The following is a 26,623-nucleotide window of genomic DNA, read 5'->3' on the forward strand; positions in this document are numbered from 1 at the left end:
GAATGGGAGAGAAAAATGACGTCATAATATGACGTCATAATGTGCACTTGTATTAATAATCTGTGGGTACTAAGTATGTATAAGAGAATCAAATTAAACTTTTTCTGTACATAAAATATACAACTTATGAATTTTTATTTGCTCATTTGCATAGAAATTTCCATATTTAGCCTTAACTCACTTGCGTAGTTACTTGGAAATGAAACCTACACCAAAAACTTTAACCTGTTCACTCAACCACAAAATGTAGGTCAGATTCAGCATCCGAAGCAAGCCCGGTAGTATGCATCCTTATATGTATCATCCATGCAAGTTTGGTTAACATAGGTCTTATAGTTACTTGGAAATGAAACCTGACCAAAAACTTTAACCTGTTCACTCAACCGGAAAATGTAGGTCAGATTCAGCATCCGAAGCAAGCCCGGAAGTATGCATCCTTAGATGTACCATCCATGCAAGTTTGGTCAACATAGGGCTTATAGTTACTTGGAAATGAAACCTTCACCAAAAACTGCACCAAAAATGTTAACCTGCTCCAAAAACATTAACCTGGTCATTCCTTTGCTGAAATTGCAGCATCTGAAACTTTGAATGGTACAATGAAACACACTAGAACCATCTTCCATGCATGTCTAATCAATATAGGACATAGAAGTACTTAAAAAGAAAACTGCTCCAAAAAACTTAACCTGGGACGCCAACGCCGACACCGACACCGACGCCGACGCCGAGGGTATTACATAAGCTCCCCCAACTTCGTTGAGGTGAGCTAAAAAGTAAAACATGTGGAATATCAACTCATGTCCTAACTTATAAAAGACTTATAATAAAGGGGTTTTATCTAAGTAACAACTGAAAACAAAAGGTAAATAGAATTATCAGACTGAAATACCAGCAAATACTTGTAAATATTGAATTACGAAACGATGGCTATGAAATGAAAATCTAAACCACTACACTTGTTCAAATCTGATAGTGAATAGAATTTTTCATTAATTAATAAAAAGATTCTTTCAATTATACATGTTACTACCATTTACAGTGACTACTTGAGCCTCTTTACAGGCTTTTCATGATCAGATCATCCAGCTTTATGCCACGTTCTTCCATAAGCCTTTTAATCCTCTCAATGTTGTCGGCTTGCTGCTGGATGGTGTCGGCTTGCTGCTGGATGGTGCTGGCTTGCTGCTCAATGGTGTCAGCTTGCTGCTGGATGGTAGAATTCTTCTCCTTATTGGCTTCAGCTTGCTGTAGGATGGTGTGATTCTTCACCTGAATAATGGCAGCTTGCTGTTTGATGGTGTCATCCTTCTGCTGAATGGCAATAGCTTGCTGTTGAATGGTATTTTTCACACATTTCGTTTCTTTTCTGGTTAAAAATTTCAAAACTGCTAGTTCTCCAACAGCTGCATTCCTTGTTTTAGCAAAGACGTCTCTGCTGTATGAGATTTCTTTGTCTTTTTCATCCATTTCCTTCCAAAGCTCCACTGTAATACCAAAAAGATTCAAAAAACTAAAATTTATTCTTCATTTTTTTAATTGTCATGATCTTCAGATTTCAAATACTAAACATGCTAAATGTGAGATGAACTATATATTAGGGATGTCAAAATTGTCAATTATTGATATTCGAAAATTCGATAGGAGTATTCGAATGTATTCGAATATTCGATCAAATAAATACATCTTGCATTATATATATGTGGTAGTTGTACTTAGTTTTATTTTATTTTAATTAATGCTATATATATTTTATTTCAGGAATTTCATTCATTCATTTATTCATTCATGCATTTACATAGCGCTGCGCATTATAACATTTTGTTTAAAATTATAAACATCCCTATTTAAACTAGTGCTAATTGTAACGGGGACCGTTACAGATGTTCCCCAAACGCTCCCCATGTCCCTTATCGTGCCTTATTCCTCTAAGACCTTTTTATAAATATGCTTAGTATCCCAGGATTTCATTTAAGAATATAAAAGTTACAATGATATCATCAACTATCAACGATATATTGTATAACGTTTTGCATGCGCGCACACGTACATGTACAGGGTGATCCAAAATATCTGATACCATTTCAAGTGATAGTAATTCTTTAAAATTTTATGAAATTCTTCATTTAAATATTTTAAATTTTAACATATGTTATAACATTTTATACAACACATGCCACAGATTTTATACACAATCTTTTAAATAATAATACAGTCCCAAAAATAATGGTGCTATTTCAACACATGCTCTACGTGACGTCCACTTTGTTCAATAACGAGTTCAAGTGTTTTCTTAAAGTTATTGATCAAATTTCTGGTTTAATTTTCCGAATTTCTCGGGTAATTTCTGATTTCAGTTCCTCCAGGGTGTTTGGCTTTGGATTATACACCTTGTCTTTTGAAAATCCCCACAGAAAAAAAAAATTTCTGTGGACTTACATCAGAAAAATGTGGTAGCCAAACACAGTTCGTCCTGAACGAAATCAGTTGGTTACTGAAAGGTTTTCTGTAAGCATCCAAGAACTTGTTATGATTTGTGTGGGGTTGCTCCATCTTGTTAGAAATATATCATAGGCACTGTACAAGGAAAAAGTTTAAGTAATGCCGTAAAGTTCTGTATACACTTCCATAACTGGGCATTGTTTCCTAGATTTTTCATAACACTTCTTACTGACTTTTGTGGCTTTTCTGTTATCAGTTCTTCAACAACAGCAACCAATTCAACAGTTCTGATTGTCAGGGGCATTCAAATGTTTTTCAAATGAACATCTTCTACTGATCCAGTCTTTTGTTATTTTTTCACTTACTTATTAACCTGCAGTTTTGTAAGCCTACTGCACAGTTGATAACATTTTCTCATAATACAAATCCATTTTAAGTGTGAATGTGTCTCAAAATAAAATTGGACCATATCTACAGCTCTCTGATTTGACATATCAATGCAAAATAAACAATAAAAGAATTAATAACGTCATATTGTCATGACAACGTCAACATTTTCCCATATTTTCATATTTATTAAAATGGTAGAATTAGCAGTTTAAAATGATGTATAAATAAAATATGTTGAACAATTATTAACAAAGATATTGAAAGTCAAAGTAGTATCAGATATTTTGGATCACCCTGTACATTCATATGCAAGATGATTATGGCATGTTGATAAAGCGATTAACATATATTTCTATCCCGCGAATCAAAGAAAAAATACATATATAAATTTACCATTTTTCAATCATATGTCATATTTTTAATATACCGATTCACATTTTATTTCTCTACTTCTTTTAACGTCGGGCTCAAAGTTGGTTTTATTCCGACGACAAGGCAGGGTTAAAGTCGACTAAGGGTATCACCCCAATACCTAACCAATCAAAATGAACTTATTCAATAGTAGTTCCATACATGGAAAAGGGATTTTCCTTTCTGTTCAGAATTTTTTTTAATATTTCCTCTCCGGACATTTTGACAACTCTGATACTGGTGCCTGGTAAATTTTATATACTTTGTAAATAAATATATAAAGGTTTTTTGACCGGAACTATTCATTTTTTCCAATGCATAGGAGGCTACTCTCTGGGTTTTACAAGAGATGTCTAAAAAGACATTCGTGTCAGCTAATGTGACCTATATTGTTTAACACATTCTTATTAATATTTTTTCATGAATGCAAATATCTGATTATTTTACGAAGGAGCGTACATGAATATTGATTTTTAATATACCGAAAATCGCTATTTCTGGATTGCGTAATTCTAAAAAAAAAAATCAAATAAATTTTAAAGATAAATTAAACAAAGGATGCTTGGTATCAAAATATTATTTCAAATCAGTAGAATTGAATGCTATTAACGACATCTGAATAAATAGGCTATGAAAGGCTTATATGCCAATTTTGGTCATCTGCACTTTAATTTTAAACACGACAGGATTTGTAATTTTTTTTCTGTATAAATTAATAATTTCTATATACTTTGGAAACTCAAATGAAATATTTCAATACACTTTCCTCGAGCTCTTTTCTGCAGTTTTCCTGAAATTTTACGTGGGTCCGAGGTGTTATTTGAGTTTAACAGTGATTCTCTACGTTGTCATTAATTTGATTTGTTTGTGTGTGTGTGTGGGGGGGGGGGGTATTTTTATTCTTAACCTATTTAACGTTGGAGTTGAATCTTGTATCTTATTCCAAGAACTTAAGATTGATTGTGACATTTGGATGAAAGGTCAAGGTCATTAAAAACCACCACCTCTTTAACTTCTAACCTGTCAACCGAAATAAACTCTGAAAGGTGTTTCTAGATATATGTACATGTACTTCATATTTCTTTTTACCCTTGGGTCAAGGACAAAAGTTAAGGTCGATTTCATGTTCATAGGTCAAGGTGATTTTGGTAAATAGCTAATATCAACATTTTATTCAGGTTACCAGTGACCTTGACCTAAGTTTCAAGGTCAAGGGTAAAAGATCTGCATGCTTCAGTATGTTACATGTCTTGATATTTAGAAGTTCTTAATTCTGCATGAACATCAAACACTCAAGTATACTGTCTTTTAATACATTGTGTGCGGTCGCATGTGCATGCACGTCCATGTATTTACTTTTGATAGTAGTATAATGTAGGCAATCATCATATCTATTCATATTTGAAATTTCACCCTGTATTATTGAGAACAAAGAAAGTTGTAGGCATTTAAAGTTTTAGCCAATCAGATTGCATCACACGTGCATGTGCGTGCGTTCATGATTATTCTTATATATCATGCTGTAGATCTTCATAGTGTAAGACTATGTTCAAAATTTCAAAGGATTTTGTCAGAAAACAAAATAGATATTAAGACTTTTAGTTTCAGCCAATCGCAGCGAAGGGCACCTGCATTCGCGTGAGATCTTGCTATTTTGACCATGTCATCATGTCTATACTACTATTATATCCTTATATTATGAGTTTCAAAGCATTTCATCCAATATTTAAAAAGTTACGGCTAAATCTATTATATTGGTCATTTCACGTGTTACACGTGCGCGCACATGCACGCACGTGCGCGCAAAATGACCTTCGTTCCGCACATCTACATAACATACCTAGTGACCCTAAAAAGGTTTCACCTAGATCAGATGAGTAGTTTACGAGAACACTCGCGGACAAAAAAGTACCGGAGAACAAATAAAAAATTCAGAAAAAGTAAAAACAATATGTTCCCAAACTTCGTTTGGGGAACATAATAATGGTTTAACCCAAAGACTATGGGTTAAGGTAAGATTTATGGAAGAGTCTATTTATAAATAAGGGTGTAGCCTATATTCATCCTTTCCATTCACGGGTCAGTTTGTATTGTATGGTCTGAGTTGTCCATTCAGGCGGGAAAACCTTTGTTTCAATCTATTCATAGCTACTTTCTAAGAAGGGTGTTGTCAGAGATCTGTTTTGTGTCTATTTTAAAATCTGATAATTTTGGAGTAAATTAAACACCCATAAACTGTCTGTCATCATGTAATTTACTGATTCTAAATCCTGATCAAGTGATAGATCACTCAGTTCCATACACTGGGTTGATTTCCATTGATTCCACTTATTTCCATTGATTTTCATTTATAATTCAACAACATCATCTCCATGGAATAAACGAATCCAACCCCGTACCGACTTGTTAATCTTAATTTCTACAAGAACCGGTTACATATAATTCATATCTTTACTCTCCGGTCAAGCAGTATAGGTTTTATGCCATTATTTTGGAATCAAAACTTATAAAGAGTTTGGTAATTGCACCACCATTATATTCTTTTAATTATCAAATATATGTCATTGAAGTGTATCCATCCAAAACGTAATGATTTTTTTTTTGAAATCTCAAAAGATTCTTTAGTATGTTCCAGATTAATTGGTCGTCTTACTAAAGTCTACATTGATAAGTTCTACAAATTTATACCAAGCAGAACAATTATCTCCTGAAGAAAAATTCAAAGAAATCTTTTTTTTGCTAATTAATTTCCTGATAATGATTTTTAAATGATATTTACATAAACATGAGATCCATGTGTTTACTGTAAAACTGTGTCCTTACAACAATACAAGATGACTTTAAGTATTGGACACTATTATACCACTAACATGAATTAAGTGAACAAATGAATAAATTACTTTAATAGATACACTCTTCACACCTTTAAAGTATATGCAATCCAAGAGGAGAGTCATTTAATTTTGTACAAACTTGATTCGATTTCTAATAAAACTTGCCAGATTTTTCTCTCTTTAAAATCCTTTTACATTTAAAAATGAATTTTTGAATCATAAATTTGTATTCAAATATCAACGCATCGAATGAATATTTGAATATTCAAATATTTGTTGACATCCCTACTATATACATGTATCATTGAGATGGTACTATCTCAAGGGGCCCTTCTTTCAGCAACGAACATGAAAATGTGAGGAAACTGAATGTTCCATACCCTTGATTGCCGGAAATTAACCATTTTGGAAGAAGCAGCTTTCTTCATAAATATGAACTAAGATCATTGGCATAATACCAAGGAGCAAAGGAAAAATTTTTCAAAGAATTCATGCATTTTCACTATATAACCATTAGAGCCATGCCCTAAGACAAGAAGCCCTGACCCAGGGGCCCTGAAATTCAAAAATCTCAAAGAGGCATCCTTCCTCCTCATAACTATGTACATAGTTCATTGATTTAATACCTAGGTGCAGAAAAGAAGATTTTTAAAGAATTTATGCATTTTCACTATATAATCAATAGAGCCCAACCCTAAAACCAGAACCCCCAACCCAGGGGCCATGAAATCCACAATTATGGAAGAGGCAGCCTTATTCAACATAACTATGTACCTGGTTAGTTTATTTAATACTCAGGAGCAGTGAAGAAGAAGATATTCAAAGAAATAATTCAGTTTTTATTATATAATCTATATAGCCCCACCCTGCCACTAGAACCCCTGACCCTGGGGCCATTAAATTCATAATTTTGGAATAGGCAGCCTTCAACATAAATATGCACTTGGTTAGTTTATTTAATGCCCACGAGGAGAGAAGAAGAATTTCAAAGACTTTATGCCTTTTCACTATATAATCTATATAGCCCTGCCCTAGCACTAGAACCCCTGACCCTGGGGCTATGAAATTCATGATTTTGGAAGAGGCAGTCATTTTCAACTCAACTAAGCACTTGGTAAGTTTATTTAATGCCCAGGAGCAGAAAAGAAAAATTTCAAAGAAATAATGCATTTTCACTTTATAATCTATAGCCCCGCCCTAGCACTAGAACCCCTGACCCTGGGGCCAAGAATTTCATAATTTTGGTAGAGGACTTGATACTGATTACAATCATACCAACAGTTTGACTGCTTGATGTCCAGGAGTAAAGATGATTTTTAAAGATTGCACTAATTTTAGTGGTTTTGGCCCCACCCCACCCCCAGGCTCCAGGGGGGCAAAGACCATGAAATTCACAATTTTTGTTCTTTTCACCCATAGATGCTATATGCCAAAATTGGTGAAAATTGGTTCAGTGGTTTCAGAGAAGAAGCTGAAAATGTTCAAATGTTCACGAACGACACAAGACAACGGACAAAAACAGAGAGCAATAGGTCACCTGAGTTTACATAATGCATGTAAAGATGCAACATATGTGAATATATTTTGAAAGAAAATGTTTCTTTTTAATCAAATATGAAAAATATTCTCACCTATACCTTTCATTCTGCGAATTTTCTTTTCACATTCCAATGGATCAGGGAAGTATCCTACAAAAAATATTTAATATATATGTAGTAAACATGTTTCCTTTTGATGCCCAGCCTCTTCTAAAACCACTTGGCTGTAAGGGAATGACCTACCATTTGATTCTAAGAGGGGGGGGGGCTGGCAAAATATTAGTAAGAATGAGATTATTTTCATACCATTTAGTACAGACTGTTTTTCCTCTTCACAGAAGAAAGAAAAATATTAAAAAGATAAAATTTCAAAACTCTATTTCAAAGTAGAAAAAGAAGGAGGGGCTACCAATTATCTAATACAGATTATTTTTCTTTTTGCTAGTGGAGAAGAGAGTACAAATAACTGTATTTGACACATCATTAAGTAGAAATTCTGGGAAGTTCTTGACATAGCTTGAAATTTCTAGATGTTTTTTTTTATTATACTGTTATTGAAAACATTACAGAGAAACTCATCTCTTCACTCAACCAGAAAATTAGGTCAGATTCAGAATCTGAAGCAAGTCTAGTAGTATGAATCCTAAGATGTACCATCCAAGCAAGTTTGGTCATTATACACGCATTCTCAATTTATAGTCTCAATTCGCTTTAAATAATGTACCGCGTTTTAAGTAATATAATATTTCAAATAAATTTTATTTTCTGCCACTCATATGAACCATTGTTGTTTGTTGATTAAAATGCAACAATTGTTTGTTGTACTTTGAATGATTGTCTTAGGAGAAAATCACATTTTTATAGCAGAAATCGATATTTACGTTACTGTCGCCGATCATCATGTAGTTTTTATTTTAAACCAAAAAGAAGTTTTAAATCATTTACATATCTTTTTCTTAGTAAGATTGTCCTACATTTGAGTTATATTTTCTGAATATCACACCCTTCACACATATGCGTGTCACAATTTTTTAAAAGTTTTAATATATTTATAAAATTTTGATGTCACCGCAGAATTATTACTTTTCTATTTGGAAATTCAAAAGGACTGGAAGGATTGATAAACTGACTCAATAGGACTAAGTTGTAACTTTTTAATATCATGAACACCTCTTCTATTGCATGGAATGGTAAAAAGGACACTCTTTATCTGTATTTATGAACAATAGCCCCCCTTTTCTTATAAGTCCAATGGTTAAAAAATTCAACGATATTTACGTGTTAGTATTTATTCACAAATTACCCGGTAAGTAAGAGAACTACACTGTTCCCTATGGGTCAAATTGCCTTACACTCAAGCACTAGAATATGCCTGTAATTAACAGTGGAATAATTGAACAATGGCATTAAAAGTTACGATAAATCTCAGAAAGATATTTACGTTACCGATATTTACGTTACCCATATTTACGTTACCATGTTTTAAAGTAAATAAGTATTAATTTCCAAAGCTGTTTGAACAGATTTGCGAGTGAATCTTTAAGATGTAAATACTAAGAACATGAAGAAATATACACTGTTTCTTAAAATGTCATTTTTTTCTGTAACAAGAGTGCAGAAAAGCAAATTGAAGTGCACATGCAAAGGTGAACATTTTTCACTCAATATCTTGTGCATCCGTGTGATTTGAAAATTGAACTGACATAATATTATTCACAAGTAGAATTATGGTTTAATGATTGAATCTTTCCATTTTGAGCAATTGGTTAATATTGCATATATATAGTTTCAAGTGTAATGCACGTTATCATTCGGAACGTAAATCTGAAACAAAACTTTCTTCAAGTCTGTATTTTGCTGTTTGTTTGAAATGATTGTGTATCGTCAACTTAAAAAATGGTTATATACACCTGAATTGTATACCAAGCTTAACATTTTGAAGGAAAAAAAATCATTTTTGTAGGAAATATAATTCCAGAAAATAGACGCTGCGTTGCATGCAGGGGGGGGGGGTGTTCTACATCGGGTAAAAACAGAGGGTGTTGGGTGTCAAGAAACTGAATGAAATTGAATCCATTTCCATTTTTGTTGCTTTGCAAGAAATACAAATATTAACATGTATAAAATTGTGCACCTAATTTTCCCATTGGAATTGCTTAGACATATAACGTATGCATCTATGCTTTAATGGTACTGAAAATTCAATTTACGTTATATGAACATAAAATGTATATTGCTCTATAGAGCACATGTGATAATCAACTTAATTATTGACAAACCTTTTAAGGGTGGTGGGCGATCTTTGTTTAATTTGTGAGATTTGACGATAAAGTTTTCACAAACAATTAAACATTTCAGACATGTAGCAACAGGGGGGGGGGGGGGGAGCAGCCCCCCCCCCCACTTTTTTCTCCAACCTTACTTCAACTATAGTAAATGTTCAGTGAAAGGCTTATTGCCCCCCACCCCCACTAATAGTGATGTTAGGAAAATGTAGTGTAATAATTGGTACTGAAAGTAGTTGGCATTGAAAAAAAGTTCGCCTCCTCTCCCCCTCTAGGATTTTCGACTTTGTGCAAGTTTTCTCACCCCCCTTTTTTTTGCCTTGTCAACTTTTCAGTTAAGTAAAAAAATTCTCTGGCTGCCCCCCCCCCCCCCCCCCACACACACACTTTAAAAAACGATGCTATATGGCTGCGTTTGAAATAATCAACAGATTAAATGGTGGAAGGGGGAGGGGTTATGAATTACATGAGTCCTCTATAGATAAATCATAACTTGAATTTTCAATTCAACCCTTTGTAAAGAGCGTATATATAGATAAGAAAATTCATAAAATTCAATAATTTGAAATAATATAATCATTTTTTCCCCGAATATACTTTTATTTTTGTATGATATCTATGTGCGATATTTACGTGATACTTAACAAACACTTTGTAATCAGGTAATGGCGAAATATTTAACCTTTTTATATTCTAAATAATGTGCGTTTCTCTGAGCAGGTTAATAAAGAATCAATTAATGTAGCATTTTAGGGAATATTGTCATTATTAAGCTTATCATCAGATGTGATAAAACTTGCTAAAATAAAAAGAAAATAATTTCATTTAAATGAAAATTACATCCGTTTTATTTTAACTAATAATTGAATCAAAGATTCTAAACCCCTTTTACAAATTTTCCTAAAACGTTTATACATGTTTATAGTTAACAAAATTTGATTTGTATTATATTGATTTTGTTATTTTAAAAAAAATTCTTTCGTTTCCAAATATGGCTTTTCAACATCACGTAAATATCTTGATTAAAAATTTGCCCTCCAACCGCTTTTATTTCGAAGGAGGCCAACAAAACAAAGCATGAAGTATGTAAATCAAATTGCGATTTTTAATAACTATACACTTTCATGTTTCAAATGACGTATAAAAGTGTTAATTTCAGTTCACTACATTTTTTGACTTTTCCCAAGATCGAATTGGTACTATAAATTGAGAATGAGTGTATAGGGATCATAGTATCTTTGAAATGAAACCTGTACCAAAAACTTTAACCTCTTCACTCAACCGGAAAATGTAGGTCAGATTCAGCATCTGAAGCAAGTCTAGTAGTATGCATCCTAAAATGTATTATCCATGCAAGTTTGGTCATTAAAGGGCTCATAGTATCTTTGAAATGAAAACTGCACCAAAAACTTTAACCTGTTCATTCAACCGGAAAATGTGGGTCACATTCAGCATCCGAAGCAAGTCTAGTAGTATGCATCCTAAGATGTACCATCCATGCAAGTATGGTCATTAAAGGGCTCATAATATCTTTGAAATGAATCGTGCACCAAAAACTTTAACCTGTTCACTCAACTGGAAAATGTAGGTCACATTCAGCATCCGAAGCAAGTCTAGTAGTGTGCATCCTAAGATATACCACCCTTGCAAGTTTGGTCATTAAAGGGCTCATAGTATCTTTGAAATGAAACCTGCACCAAAAACTTGAACCTGTTCACTCAACCGGAAAATGTAGGTCACATTCAGCATCCGAAGCAAGTCTAGTAGTATGCATCCTAAGATGTACTATCCAAGCAAGTTTGGTCATTAAAGGGCTCATAGTATCTTTGAAATGAAACCGGCTCCAAAAACATTAACTTGGTCATTCCTTTGCTGAAATTGCAGCATCTGAAACTTTGACTGGTACAATGAAACACACTAGAAACATTTTCCATGCATGTCTAATCAATATAGGACACAGAGGTACTTAAAAAGAAAACTGCTCCAAAAAACTTAACCTTAACCCGGGACGCCGACACCGACGCCGAGGGTATTACATAAGCTCTACCAACTTCGTTGAGGTGAGCTAAAAATGTATAAGCTACATGTACTCTGTAGTTCTGGTATGTTGAAATTACCTTCACTGTAACACGTATCCACAGCAGCTTTGATATCATTCAGGGCATAGTCACTATCATTTCTCAAAAAGTTCTGCAGTTCTTTCAAGGAAAAGTCGATTGGAAGTCCATCGTCACCTATACGAATTCTTAGTCTCATAGCATGGATATGTCTGATGGCATTACGTAGGTGATTTTCATATCTGTGGTTGGCAATGCCTGTAAAAACAATTACTAAAAGATATGAACAAGCAAATAATATCACAATCACTCATAATTAAATGAACTAATATAAAGGTAGTACTTGTTACAAAAATTGAAAATGAACCTCATCATCTGATTTATGCATTAAAAGGTCAGAAATTGACGTTCTATTTTCAAGTTGATGTTAACACCTTTTATACTCGTTGCTTACATTTTTTCATTAAGCAAGTTCTATGAACCTTGTATTGTAGTGTTGCGGTCAGCCGGGTTTGATCGCCGGTGGCCAGATAGCTCAGTTGGTAGAGCACCTGACCGGAGTTTCAGGGGGCCCGGGTTCAAATCCCAGTCTGGTCCGCTGCAATTTTTCCTCTCTCGTTACATTTGGTGCCGTGCCATGCCCTGGAATGGACAGGTGAAAGACCTGCCAGGGATGAGCCTGGGTTGGGGTCTTTGGAGGGCCAAAGACCTTTAAGGAGGGAGGAATGTGGCGGTCAGCTGGGTTCAATCGCCGGTGGCCAGATAGCTCAGTTGGTAGAGCACCTGACCGGAGTTTCAGGGGGCCTGGGTTCGAATCCCGGTCTGGTCCGCTGCATTTTCTCCTCTCCCGTTACAGTAGTAAGGTCTCATTTAATAAAATTTGTTAAAATGTTAAATGTGTTTGGTTATATAATTTAATGTGATTTCAATATTTACCTGGCCATGTGCTTGTGTTGTGATTTGAGTTGTGTGTAGTGTTTTGTCCAGTTTGGTAGTGTCATATGATGCATTATTATGGTAACTGAGACCTTGCCCTTTTCTGCTATTGGTTAGGTCAGTTAGGTCATTGTGTATTAAGCTTTACCGGTCAGTCAGGTGGTAGATTGTCATGCAATTCTTGCTTCTCACATTCTGCCCAGACCTTGGTCCTGATAGCAGCAGCAGCAGGTGCTGGTTTCCCATTTTTTGTCAATTCTGCATACTGTCTATTTACAAGCCTCCAGACACATTGTCTTTGGTAAGGACATGTATTTGTCATTTTAGATATTTTTATTACTTTGAATTGGTTAATGAAGCTACTGGCTATAAAGTTTGTTTGACAAATACTTTTGATTTACCAAGCTTAATTATCAAAATCTATTTTTTACTTCTATTTTCATGTTTTATCTGTAAAGCCCCATGAATCTGTTCAGTTGGAATTAAGAGTTATTGGCCTTTATTCAGAGTGCAGTATTGTTTACATTTATCATGAGGGAAAGTATAATAATGAACATTTTGTCATATACCATTATATTTCATGTGGTGTATGTTTGTTTATGCTTGTAATTATTTGCTTTGCAGATTTACATGTATTTATATTTATGTTTACAATTTTAGGGCTCGATCATCGATCATTCTAATAAACTATAGTGAACCCTGACAGCGTCTTGATTCTTATTAGACCTGTAACAGTATTAATCCGAGATTTCTCTGGCTCTATCCCTTGCTTTTTATATTGGGTCTTGTTGCCAACAAATGAAACATTATTTGAATTAGGTCACCTTCTCGTTTGATGCTTCATTTGTCAATGATAGGGCCTTTTAAATAGCTATAGCATCCTTTAAATGATTGTTAAGTTGTAAAAGAATCATCCCTTTACAGATTTCTCGCACCTCGGACTTAGATCCTCGAAAAAAAGTAGTAAAGGTAGGCAGAATAATGCCAGAATTGCAACATCAGATGGTGTCGTTGAATTCCCACTTTTCAATATGGCCTCTGCTTTGACTCTCCCATGCACATGTCACAATATAACAATATAAAAAGCAGGGCTTAGAGTCAGAGGAATCACGGATTACGGTTGTATCTGTTTACCATTTTTTAAAATAACATATAGCAAATTGCAATATACATTTTCCTTCAATTAGATACTACACCACTTACAACTGCATACTTTTAAGCTTACTGAGCAACTATTTTTAATATATCTGCATTACTGTCAAATGCTCAATCCTTGATTCTTTTAACTTTAATATAATCTGAAACCTGATCAGTTTAAAGATGTTTAAGATGATACATGTACTTCATAAATCAACAGAACAAGATCAAGTACCTATTTCTTGTAAAATCAAGTATCTATTACAGTACTACTTTCGCCATGTGATTTCTTGAAAATGCTTCGACAAATTTAAAAGGCATTTTATTAGATTTCGATAATGTTGTATATAATCATCAATACAAAAAGATGAGGATTAAACAAACACTGATTGTCAGTTCAACCTAAAAATAATTACACAATACAGTGGAGCCTCATTTATCCGGACGCTTTGGTTCCCAGTCAAAAAAGCATCTGGATATCTGAATCACCAGTTAAACAAGACAAAATAACAATAAAAAATTCCGTTCCGATGAAAAATTGTCCGGATACTGAAGCATCCAGATATCTGGCATCCGGATATCTAAAGGTCCACTGTACACATCTTTCAAGAGACCATAAACATGAACACCTGAAAAAAATAGATTGGGATCAGATGCCAAGAGTAAGCATCCCCTGTCAACTGAACCCCCCTCCTCCTTTACATATTAGCTCGATGGAACAATTTGTAGAAAATTTAGTTACCCTTGAAAAGAAACAAGTTAGCCAAAATAGGATTGATGTATAGGTATCATTTACTAACAAGGTTATTATCACCACCATAGAAATTGTATGATGCTGAATTTAAGCGAAGTTGTTGAACTCCCTTTAATATCATTTTTTTTTTTAATGAAGCCAGCTTAAGTTTAAAAATTTATATCTGAAGCATGTTCTTGAGTTTTAATATTGTGTATGTCTGTAGAAATAAACACTAAATACAAGTGAGATCGAGATCTTGCTAAAGAAATAAGGAATGTTTACAATGGTAAATTTGAAATGATCTCAATTGTCATGTACAAATTAGTTGTCTGCATTTTCCACTCATTTGTGAGTTCTCCCCATTCAAAAAAGCATGGCATTTTATTTGAATAAACTTGGATACCCTTTCATTGGTTTACCCAATGATACTTTGACGTCAGTTTGGTTGAATTTTGCAATGGTTCTTGCACAGAAGTCCAAAATAAGGAAGTTGGACTGAAGTCAGCCAAAATATGATGAAAGAATAGATTAATACATTTACTTACAAGGCCATTATAACGACCATAAAAATGATGACATGCTGAATTTATAACAGGTTGTTAAAATTACTGTAACATCAAATAACCTGTCAGTAGCCTTCATTGATTTTAATTTTATAGTTAAATCAATTTCTATTAGTTGTATGTGGGGATTAATTTATACGAGTAAGCACATTGAAGAGTAGTTGTTTGGTCATAGTATATAAGAAGTTGGTCAGGCGTAAAGCGGTCATCGACGAGCAATAATCAACCAGATTTCGAACACGCTTTTTTTGAATTACTTAGATATATATATACATATATTGTATAATTAAGACATGTTTCATTGTATTTTGCAGATAGATTGTATTTGGAATTTTGGATATATTTCTTGGGGTCATCATCCAGTGCATCGCTACTTAAAGTCGCGTGTTAATTGTACATATATGCGAATAAACTGGTTGATAGGCGCTCAACATACTTTATATCTGTGTTCTGTTATTTATTTTCTAAGTACTTAGAATAGAAATATTTTATGTTCCAATGACTGAAACGAAGGAGAACATAATCAGTGATTACAGAGCCCACCAAGGAATGTTGTCTATGAGAAAGTAAAAGTCCCACATTAGACTCAAAATCTAATAGTGCACATCAGATCAGGGATGCAATTTTGATTTGATAGGGTTTGCAATAACTTGAGAATAGACTTGAAATCAGACCAGCCGATGCCGTGGGTATAACAAAAGCTCCCGACAAGTTTGATGAGGTAAGCTTCAACTGACCAGACTTGAAGCATGCTCTTGAGTATCAAAAATGTTTGTTGACCACTGAAGCCTTAAAGCTGACATGAATTCTTAAAAAAGCAACTTTTTCATCTACGTACGACTTGTTTCATACCAACTACAGCCATATTCCGCCATATTTCTTTCAGATACCTTGTCTTATAGTAGCGATATATACCCCAATGCCTTCGTTACACTTGAATGATTTTTTGGCTTGGCAATCGACTTGTGCACATCTCCGACGGTAAAACATTTGAAAACACATGGGTTGATCAAGACATATCAAAACCACAACAAACAACATTATGATCATATTTCTGAATAAATATTGATTTGAATCAAATGTAATTAAAAAAATAAAAAAGAAAACGCAAGTTTGAAAGAAGATTTAGTTGCACGAGTACGCATTTTTACACTGCGCCAATTTATGCAGAATAAACATGAAATAAAAAGCACTAAAACCCGTAAACACACTTTGAAATTATTATCATTGAATGAAACAAAACACCCAGCGTCTTTGATTTGCAGGTTTTATGCAGACTTCGATGCATGTCGAGAAAACGCGTCGAACGCTGTAAACATACCCATACCTGGTAATAAGATCACTGCATCGGTTCGAAGATGTGCACAAGTCAAGTGATATACACCCTGAATTCCATTTATTGAAATACACATCACAAAAAAGAAATAAACTCCATAAAAACTCCAAAGTAAACACACTGTTACTACTCCGTACAGCCTAGCACATCGAAACACTTACTCCGTGCTGATCAGATTTTGGTCAGGGAAAACATCACAAGTGGAAAAGAGAAGTTATTTGGTATTTGCGCGGCTGAAAGGGGGGGGGGGCTAAAGTATAATTATAATGGCTTTATAAGGTATAACTGAAAATTGTCTATCTAGTTCTAATAAACATTCTATATGTACATGTAGTCTGCAGTTGTTTTGCGTCGCAAAATTCATTTGTCAATTACAACTGATTATTTTAGTACTAATCTCAAATATAAACTAAGTAATTATTTAGTTCAAGACTTAAAAGCATTTAACCAGAATACAAAATTTTATGGGTACATCTGTACGTTCTTTAACACACACGCGAAAAAAAAACATCCCCTGTTTAGATTGACATTTAGGCATTTGTATTTTTAAACTTGGGGGGGGGGGGGGGTAATTGACATGACCGTTATCTAAATATTCTTGGAAGACAGACATTTTTGCCAAATCCATTTTTGAGATTTTTTATTGTCTCACTCCGACCACAAAGTATGTACATTTTTGCGGAATGTGGCTGTTTTATAATTATTACAGGAAGTCTTTCGAGATTTCAGTATCCCTGTCTGACAGTCTAGCTTATTTTAAAAAAACTTGGGTAGGGACACTTGAAACCTTGTTGACTAGAGATAATTTTTAATTAGTCTTTTATTCATTGAACTCTCTCTCTCTCTCTCTCTCTCTCTCTCTCTCTCTCTCTCTCTCTCTCTGTAACCATCCATATGCGCAATAATAGATATAAAATCATATGCACTTTGTGCTGTACCATTTACTAGATCTTGGGGCAGATCAAGGATTTTTTTTTCAGCCGGGGATGTCGAAACTTGTTCAAAAATTGAAATAATAATTTTACTTTTGACAAGAAAATAAACCTAAACGCCGAAATTGAGAGGGAAATAAACGTGAAATCTACATATTCATGGGAATGGGAGCATTGGGAACTTTCTCAAATACCTTCTCAGGTAAGGAATCTGGACAAAAATTATTTAGACAAGAGGTATAAAAAAGCTAATTTTTGGTAGAATGTGGAACTATCATTGGCAGTTTGCTTTCCCTTCCTATATGCTTCAACTATGAATATTTTATGTCAAAAAATATAATTCACATTCAATTCCAGGGGCGGATCCAGCCATTTTTAGAAGGGGGGGCATTCGAGGTCGGTATCCCCAGGTGCAGATCCAGAAATTTTTTCCAGGGAGGGGCGGTCGACCTCAGTCCAAAAAAAATCCAACCCAGAAATTTCTTGACAAGCAGAAAAAAAAAGTAAACTCTCCCAAACTTCAAAAACCTATTTGGGGGGGGGAGGTTAGTCGATGACTTGTAATGCTTCAAACCTGAGACTTTTCATACCAATTTAACACAAATTTACGTTTACCAGGGAGTCTGCGTTTTCCGGGGGGGGGGGGGGTCCAACGTAACTTTTTTCTTGCTTTAGCATGTTTTAGTACAGTGTATATAAATTTAATAACCTTGCAAATCCCGGAGGGGGGGTTTGTTTCCGACCCCACTCTAGATCCGCGCATGGCACTCATGCATAGAATCACACCGCGGCCACTGCAATTTAAATTGAAGGGGGACCTTCAATATCAGTTGACAAGCAAAAAAAAACAAAACAAAACAAAACAAACACACAAAAAAAAAAAACCCTATGCACCACACTCTAAAATCCTTTTTTGGTAGGCGGCTTCCTGTAACCTTTCTGTTCGGTACATTACTTTTAAATGCTTGAATCTGCGTATTTTCCGGCAACAAAAAATGTGAAGGGAGCTTCCAAATCAAAATATTATTTGAAACTGCAGCAAAAGATTATCCTAAGAAAAAGTGAACCCCCCTCCATCTGCATACTACTGGAACATTTTAAACCTTGATCTTCACTGAATCGCAATATTTCATGCATACTTCTAAAAGTTAGTTACTTCTGAAGATGGTCCAAAAATGGTAAAGCTAAAGTTCGCTGGAATCTTCCTTGCATGTTACTTGTGGGTGGTCGGAGCCCTTAGCCAGGGTTACCAAGACAAGATAGAATTTGTCCCCATTGTAATTTAAAAGAACTCGGAGATGAGTTTCATTAATACATATTAATATAAAATAAAATATGCCCCTGGCCTAAATTCCCATACTTCACATTTATAACAAGGTACAATTTTTTTGTTTAGTTTCTTATTCACACATGCTTTATAGATCTACTGTTATGTATAAAATCACCTATATATTTTTGTGGTCTCTGTATACTTTTGTAAAATGTTGAAGAGATTCAAATATATGATTGAAAAATGATTGAAGGTACACGGAAGAAAGCAAATCCGCAAAAATCTACAGATCTAGCGAACAGAAAGGACAGAGATTTTTTATTTCTTCAAATTATTAGACGTATAACACTGTATAAATATCTATATTCTAGATTCTCTCTCTCTCTCTCTCTCTCTCTCTCTCTCTCTCTCTCTCTCTCTCTCTGTATGTGTGCACAAAAATAAAGGGGGTTCCAATTCCCGGAACCCCACCCCACCTCTAGATCCGCCAATGAATTCTATTTTTATCATTCATATACCACAGAATCAAACTCGTTTATTGTAGATAAAATTATAAAATAAGTTTAAATCAAGTTATATTAGGTCTATATTTAAAAAAAAAAAAATAAAGCCAGTATACAGTTTTTTTATAATGGGAATACTTGATCGTATTGAAATCCGATCTTTTTCAGAGAGCGTTATGCATTTTTTTTAATTACCCCCCCCCCCCTTTTCCCGGGAGAATCTTGTCAAAGGATGAATGATTCGTAATGTTGCATGCTATAGAATAAATTTAATGTAGTTAAGCCATGTTTATAAATTTTGTTTACATTTACATATACAGACAAGAGTAATATTTATTTTTGAAAAAAAAATATATATTTGCATTTTTTTTTCAATCAGCCAAATTTCCAGTAAGCTTTCCACCTTTTTAGATTTCCCCTGACCAAAAAGACTGAGCGTCGTGGACCACGTGTGTCCAAGTGCTATGTGGTGACAATTTTTTACTGTTCAGTTAGCAATGGATTACATAACTTCTGAGATGCATATTTCAATAAAAGTAAAATAGGATATTTCTTTCGACATGTGCGCATCCCTGTAACAATAGCAATATTCAGGTAAATATCTTTATGACTGCGTTCGATGCGTATTCTCGACCTGCATGTGTGCATATCTAAACGGTTCCTGCTGTTTTCCGTGTTATTTTTTCAAAATTGCTGCAAATGCATTCAAAAATAATTTACTTCTCAGTATAGTTCTAATTTTTGTTGCATTTTAACTTTTAAAACATGTATTTGGTCAGTTTATGGATTTATGACAATTATGCTATCGGAGATGTGTACATTTCCACAGCCTGGCTAGAAAATCACTCAAGTGAAACAATTGTAAAAGGCAATGGGTGCGTTCACAGTTCTGCCGTTGGTAGACAAAAGTTGCCGTTGGTAGAATTAATTACCATTGGCATGCCAGTGGTACCAATGTTTTTTGCCAATGGTAGATTTTTCTGCAGACAGTCTAGAGTGTGGTTAGTGTTGGTAAATGACGTCACAGCTAGTTATCGACATGGCAACAAGCTAGAAAGACTTGGATCCCGGATTCACAATGATATAAACGATTTTTTCTCCAACCCTTTTTAACAAATCATGCCAAAATCACATAAAAATCATATCAAACACTTAAATTCATGACTTTGAAATATGATTTAGACATGATCCATTAAATGGATTATATAAAACTCATAGATATGGCAATTAAAGAAGTGTGACCCAGATGTGGTATGTTTCTCGGCTCTGAGTCTGCTATGATTTTCTTGCGATTCTGGCATGTGCCAATAACTAAGAAGACAAAGAAATCTGTAATTCAGTATTACCAACGTTTCCATTGGACTCCCATTGGTAACATTGGTAAAATAGTTACATTTTTATGCCAATATCCGTTCAGGGTTTATTGGTACAGTTGGTACCATTGTCAAATTATTGCACCAATGGTATATTGAAAGTTGGTACTAATGGTAGAACTGTGAACGCACCCATATATAGCAGGTACAGGTGGCCAAAATTTTTCGATTAAATATGGCGGAATTGAAGAAATATGGCGGACAAAGGCGTACAGGAATGTAGTAAGTCGTACAAAGATGAAAAATGGTGCCTTTTTAAGAGTTCATGTCAGCTTTAACTCAGATAAGTGCCTCTAACACCATCCCTATGACCACTAGAAAAGTTTTCTTATCTATTATCAATTCTGTACATCCGTACCTGAAAGAGGGTTAAATGTCAAAGTAAACACTTAACTGTTAAAGTCAGTGATTCTTGCAAAAGTATGGCTGTCAAATATGTTGAACAATGAATGACTGAGATAGCCTACCTACCCACCAAGACCCACGACAGCTATAAATACATTCAAGTATCCAGAAAAAATGGAATCAGACACGTCAACATGCTCATATAAACTTATTCATATTTTTACTTAGAATTTTAATTGAATTAACATGATAAACAATAAATTTTAGTAGTCTGAATAAAAAGAATTAGTCTGAGATTTTAAAATGAATAACATTAATGTCAAACTCAGTGAAAAGTGTAAATATTTATAATAACAGAACATGATGTGTTTGTGAAACTCTGATGACCCCTATGACAGCTTATGGGCTAGGTGTAAGTTGTATACAGACAGAGAAACAGACAGACAGGAAAAAAAACAATATACCCCAAGGATCTTCCTAGCCATGGGCATAAAAAGAATTGTGTCTATACATTAGAATCAACAATATAACTGTTATTTTGAGGAGGAGGAGGAGGGGGAGGGTGGGAGACTTGTGAGCTGAGGGAAAAAGAAAGGGTGATAATAGGGTATAGAAATTATAATACCTGAAATGGATTGATGTGTTCAGCTTGTAAGTTACTGCTTGTAAAAAAAATAAAGATCAAATTCAAATACTGTACATATAAACAAGATAAGTTAATATATTCAAAATTCAGCGCTATCACCTGATCAAAGAGTACTGAGTAGTTGGCATATTTATGAATAAGCACCACACACTAAATACATTTTGCTAAATGACCACATATAGTTTTCATGTTTGATTTCTTAGTGGAATTCATGAAATGGCAAACTGTTACCCAGGCAAAAGCTGCTAACATAGAAGCTTCCCTTTTATAAGAACATGTTCTGGACAGGCAACAGCACGTGGTTTTAAACGTAACATCACACAAACATTTAGCCCCTTAGTATATGCAGAGCAACCAATACATATAACCATACATGTGTAATTATCAGCAAACTCATCTTGAGCAATCAGCCACAATAAAATAACTGCAAGAATCAGATGTATAACCTTATGCTTCTGTATCATGGTTCTTGTCTATAGACAAATGATTCTAATTCAAGTTCAGGATCATGATAAACTTTTCATAATAAACCCTTCATTCTTACTACATCTATCATTTCTTTTTATTTTGTTTTTTGAAAGTTTTCTTTTATCATATAAATATAAGACTTATATTATCTTCAAGGAAATTGTTTTCATGCACTAAATCATCAGGTAGAATGCTTCATATCATCCTATGAGCAAAAGCTCCTAGACCACAATTCCTCCAAAGCCTTTAGAGGGCTGCATGGTTGTTGCCATATTTAGACTAGATTGATCTCCTTTCAAAGGAGAGCTTCATATGAAGATATACAAAAGTGATGACATTTTAAAACTACCGGTAAAATGTATAAAATTTTCTTAACCAAATGATGGTTGCCAGTTAAAGATATCATACCTACAAGATGAAATGTAAACAAGAGATGCTTTAAACCTGACTTGATCTATCATAGACCTGCTGTTCTTTCAACTTCTTTGCAGAGTTGCAGAAAAACCATCTGCCTGCTGTAATTTTAAACAAGAGGCCCAAGGGCCTTGAATCACTCTTCTGATAAATTGTACAGTCTATCATTTCTATTTGAAGCCTCTAACTCTAAGTATCCTAAGATGCATGAACTGACAAAGTTTGATGATTCTTAGCCAGTTAGGAATGAAGATATTTCTGAAAGCAGTATAGCTATAAAATACCATAAGAAGGTCATGGTGACCACCTTTTTGATTTAAAACTTTCTGAGGACTCAAGATACATTAATTGACTGATAGTTCTAAGCCAATAAGCACCTCATATATTCAAAAGTAGTCACTGTGACCTTCTTATGGTTGACATTCTCCGAAAACCCAAGATGCATCAACTATCAGTTTGATGATTCTAAGCCAATAAGTACCAGAGAAACTTAAATATAGCCATAAAATGTCAAAAATAGGTCACCGTATCAACTGACAAAGTTTGATGATCATAGGTCTGAAAGTATTCAAAATATGCACTTTAAACAATTTGAAAGCAAATGCCTGAAAATACAAAAAGTAGGTCACAGTGACCTACTTTTTCATAAATATGTTTTAAGGCCTGAAGATGCATCAACTTACAAGATTTGGTGATTCTAAACCTCTCAGTATCTGAAATAATGGGATTGAATGTTTTAGAAAAAGATGAGCCATAAAATTCAAGATTTTTCCTATATATTTCTATGTAAAACTTTGATTCCCCATTTTGGCCCCGCCCAACCCCCGGGGGTCACGATTTGAACAATTTAGAATCTACACTACCTCAGGATGCTTCCACATAAGTTTCAGCTTTTCTGACTCAGTGGTTCTTGAGAAGAAGATTTTTAAAGATTTTTCCTATATATTTCTATGTAAAACTTTGATTCCCCATTGTGGCCCCACCCAACCCCTGGGGGTCATGATTTGAACAATTTAGAATCTACACTACCCAAGGATGCTTCCACATAAGTTTCAGCTTTTCTGGCCCAGTAGTTCTTGAGAAGAAGATTTTTAAAGATTTTTCCTATATATTTCTATGTAAAACTTTGATTCCCAATTGTGGCGCCACCCAACCCCCGGGGGTCATGATTTGAACAATTTAGAATCTACACTACCCCAGGATACTTCCACATAAGTTTCAGCTTTTCTGGCCCAGTGGTTCTTGATAAGAAAATTTTTAATGACCCCACCCTATTTTTTGTCTTTTCTTGATTATCTCCCCTTGTGAGGGGACTTGGCCCTTCATTTTTACAATTTAAATTTCCCTTTACCCATGGATGCTTTGTACCAAGTTTAGTTAAAATTGGCCCAGTGGTTCTTGAGAAGAAGTCAAAAATGTGAAAAGTTTACAGACGGACGGACGGACAGACAGACAGACAGACAGACGGACGGACGGACGATGGACAAAATAGCAGCCTTTGGCTCAGGTGAGCTAAAAAGTAGGTCACCATGACCTACTTTTGTGTTAACATGATGTGAAGTCCTAAGATACATCAACTTACAAGATTTGATGATCCTAGTCTTTATAGTAAGAAAAATAACAACGTTTTTATTAAGTGTAAATTTTGGTTAACTTTGAAGTGACCTTGAGACCACGCCCTTTGCCCCAGGGTCATGCCTTGAACAATTTTTAATTTTCAACATATCCTAAACCTTGTATGTAAGTTTGGTGAAAATCTGCCTGGTGGTTCTGGAGAAGAAGATTTTTTAGCAACCAGTACTTTTGGTTTTATTTTCCTGATTATCTCCCCTTGTTTTAGGGTCACAACCCTAGTTTTAGTACAAGAGGTAGCCCTTGGGCCAAGGATACCCTGTGACAAATTTGACAATTATTGGCCAAGGGGTTCTTGAGTTATGGCCCATATTCTAAAAAGTTATTGCACACCGCACACCACACACCGCACGATGCACACCGCACAAATGGCCATAGCATTAGCTCTTTGAGCCTTTAAGTTTGGCTCAGAAGAGCTAATAAGTGAAGATCTGAAATGAGGACTACATGTGAAATACATAAGAAGAATGGCATCAGTTTATCCTCTTAAATATTCAGGATAAGGCCAAACAAAAATATGTTTGACTACAGCTGTTGCATACTGATGTAAAATGGAGTATTTTTATTTTATTGAATTTTACCGAATTTATCTGATTATAAACAATTTAACATGGATTGGTTGAAATTCAAAACAGTTTTACACTATGTGGTGCTTTACTTTTATTTGGACTTGTCATGTTGAGGTTTCCATTATTTGTTTCTGTACTTTTGATTATGGTTCAAACATTTGACCAATAAAGTTGCTTGTAAATGTTAAACTGACCATTGGCTGGAATCTTTTGGATTTTTGCAACGAAAAAAATTTGGGTTGGCAATGAAATAAAAGAGCGGTTGTGTAATTGTTAACAAATCTATTTTGTATTACACCTCAGTGAGAGTACCCTTCTTTAGATATACATATATTATACCCATATAAAACCAGTTTGGAAATATGCTTGCCAACTGTGGCCAGCATTGAGGACTCACAGCTGCCCTATTTCAATGTTTCTTCTCTAAATCATACATCAATCAGACTCCAGCCAAAATACCTTAGATTTTATCTTAATGTTAAAAAGTATATAGGAGATACAGTGAGTACTGTACATCACTACACTAATTTATTCAAGTTTATCTCCCCTCAGAAGAAGGTATGGTTCTTTAGGAAAAGATGAAAATTGAAAAAAAGTTTTCAATGACAATGACAGACAATGGACATATTTTGAGGAGAAATGCTCAATTGAGCTGAAGGCTGAGGTGAACTAAAAACAATTGCTTTCAGCCCTTTACTATAATCTAAAACTGTAATACTAAACTAGAGGTACTATAAGCAAGGAGCTCACTAAATGATACCCCTGCCTCCTATATGAATGTAATGTCAGTGTCCATGTTTTGTAGTGGAAAACCCAAAATATATGTCGAATCAAATAGTAAAATAGGAGGTGCACAATGGCAATGTGTAATCAAAATTCTGTGAAAGTTTCATCAAATTTCATTCAGTGGTATGAGAGGAGTTACGGATAAATGGTGGGTACCCCAAAGCCTGACAGACAGATGGATGGACGTACAGACAGCTAGACAGACATACTGATTACTATATACCCTCTTGCTTTTCAAGCGGGGGGTATAAAAAGTAATTAATTTCAATGAAAACATTTTTGCCTTACCACCAATGCAGATATCAAGGTATCTAATTCCTATCGATGCATCCTCTACTCCATACTCTTTCATGCACGGTTCCACATAACGTTCTAGTAATTCTCTATGTACGTCCATTTTTGATACTTCAGGCAAAAATGATGACCAACTTTGAAAAAATGGATATATAGAGAAATATAAATATGAAGTATACTAAAATTATATTATTCCATTACATTTTCACACATGTGTAATATATCATTATTAATATTCATAAATTTCTTTAAAAATATTAACATTACCTTATTCCTTAAAATATTGGCATATGTATGAAATGTCATACATGGATTAAATGTCCATTATTTGGTCAGCTGACCATTATTTAATACAATACACTTATGCCCTGTTCACACGGAGAGTTTAATTCGAATTAAACGTAAAGTTACTGCGAATTAGCTTCGCTTAGCGTTCACATGCAGAATTTAATGCGAATTAGTTTAATTCGAATTAGTTTACTGCGCATTAAATTACTTGGCATTAATAGCTCCGTGTGAACGCTAAGCGAAGCCAATTCGAATTAAATTTTGAGGCATGCTTAATGGCAAAATTAGGTAAAATCCACATGCCCGTGGTCAGCTTGAAGTGTTTGTGCTATTTTTGAGTGAAAAACTAAGGAAAATTGTGTTAATCACTAAAATGTGTGTACAGACACTGTAACATTATGTCAAATGCATCTGCTCCTGCATAAGGTGATGTGATTT

General features: G+C 34.5%; 1 protein-coding gene across 2 annotated transcripts; it reads right to left on the bottom strand.

Annotated features, from left to right (window-relative positions):
- Nucleotides 1–964: 964 nt before the first annotated feature.
- On the bottom strand, nt 965–26,038 carry LOC134258546 (uncharacterized). 2 transcript variants are annotated; one of them, XM_062741108.1, is made up of 4 exons: nt 25,892–26,038; nt 12,018–12,215; nt 7,715–7,765; nt 965–1,487 (listed from the first exon to the last, which is right to left on the bottom strand). In XM_062741108.1, exons 1-4 carry the CDS (start codon nt 25,998–26,000, stop codon nt 1,060–1,062), a joined length of 786 nt encoding a protein of 261 aa, XP_062597092.1. In that variant the 5' UTR covers nt 26,001–26,038; the 3' UTR covers nt 965–1,059. The 2 variants fall into 2 exon arrangements, with proteins under 2 accessions (XP_062597092.1, XP_062597091.1); XM_062741107.1 differs by having other exon boundaries at nt 7,709–7,765.
- Nucleotides 26,039–26,623: the final 585 nt, after the last annotated feature.

Source organism: Saccostrea cucullata, unplaced genomic scaffold (assembly GCF_032062105.1).
Source record: "Saccostrea cucullata isolate Sc308-1 unplaced genomic scaffold, CSIRO_AGI_Scuc_v1 ctg1886, whole genome shotgun sequence".
Classification (NCBI taxonomy): Eukaryota; Metazoa; Mollusca; class Bivalvia; order Ostreida; family Ostreidae; genus Saccostrea; species Saccostrea cuccullata.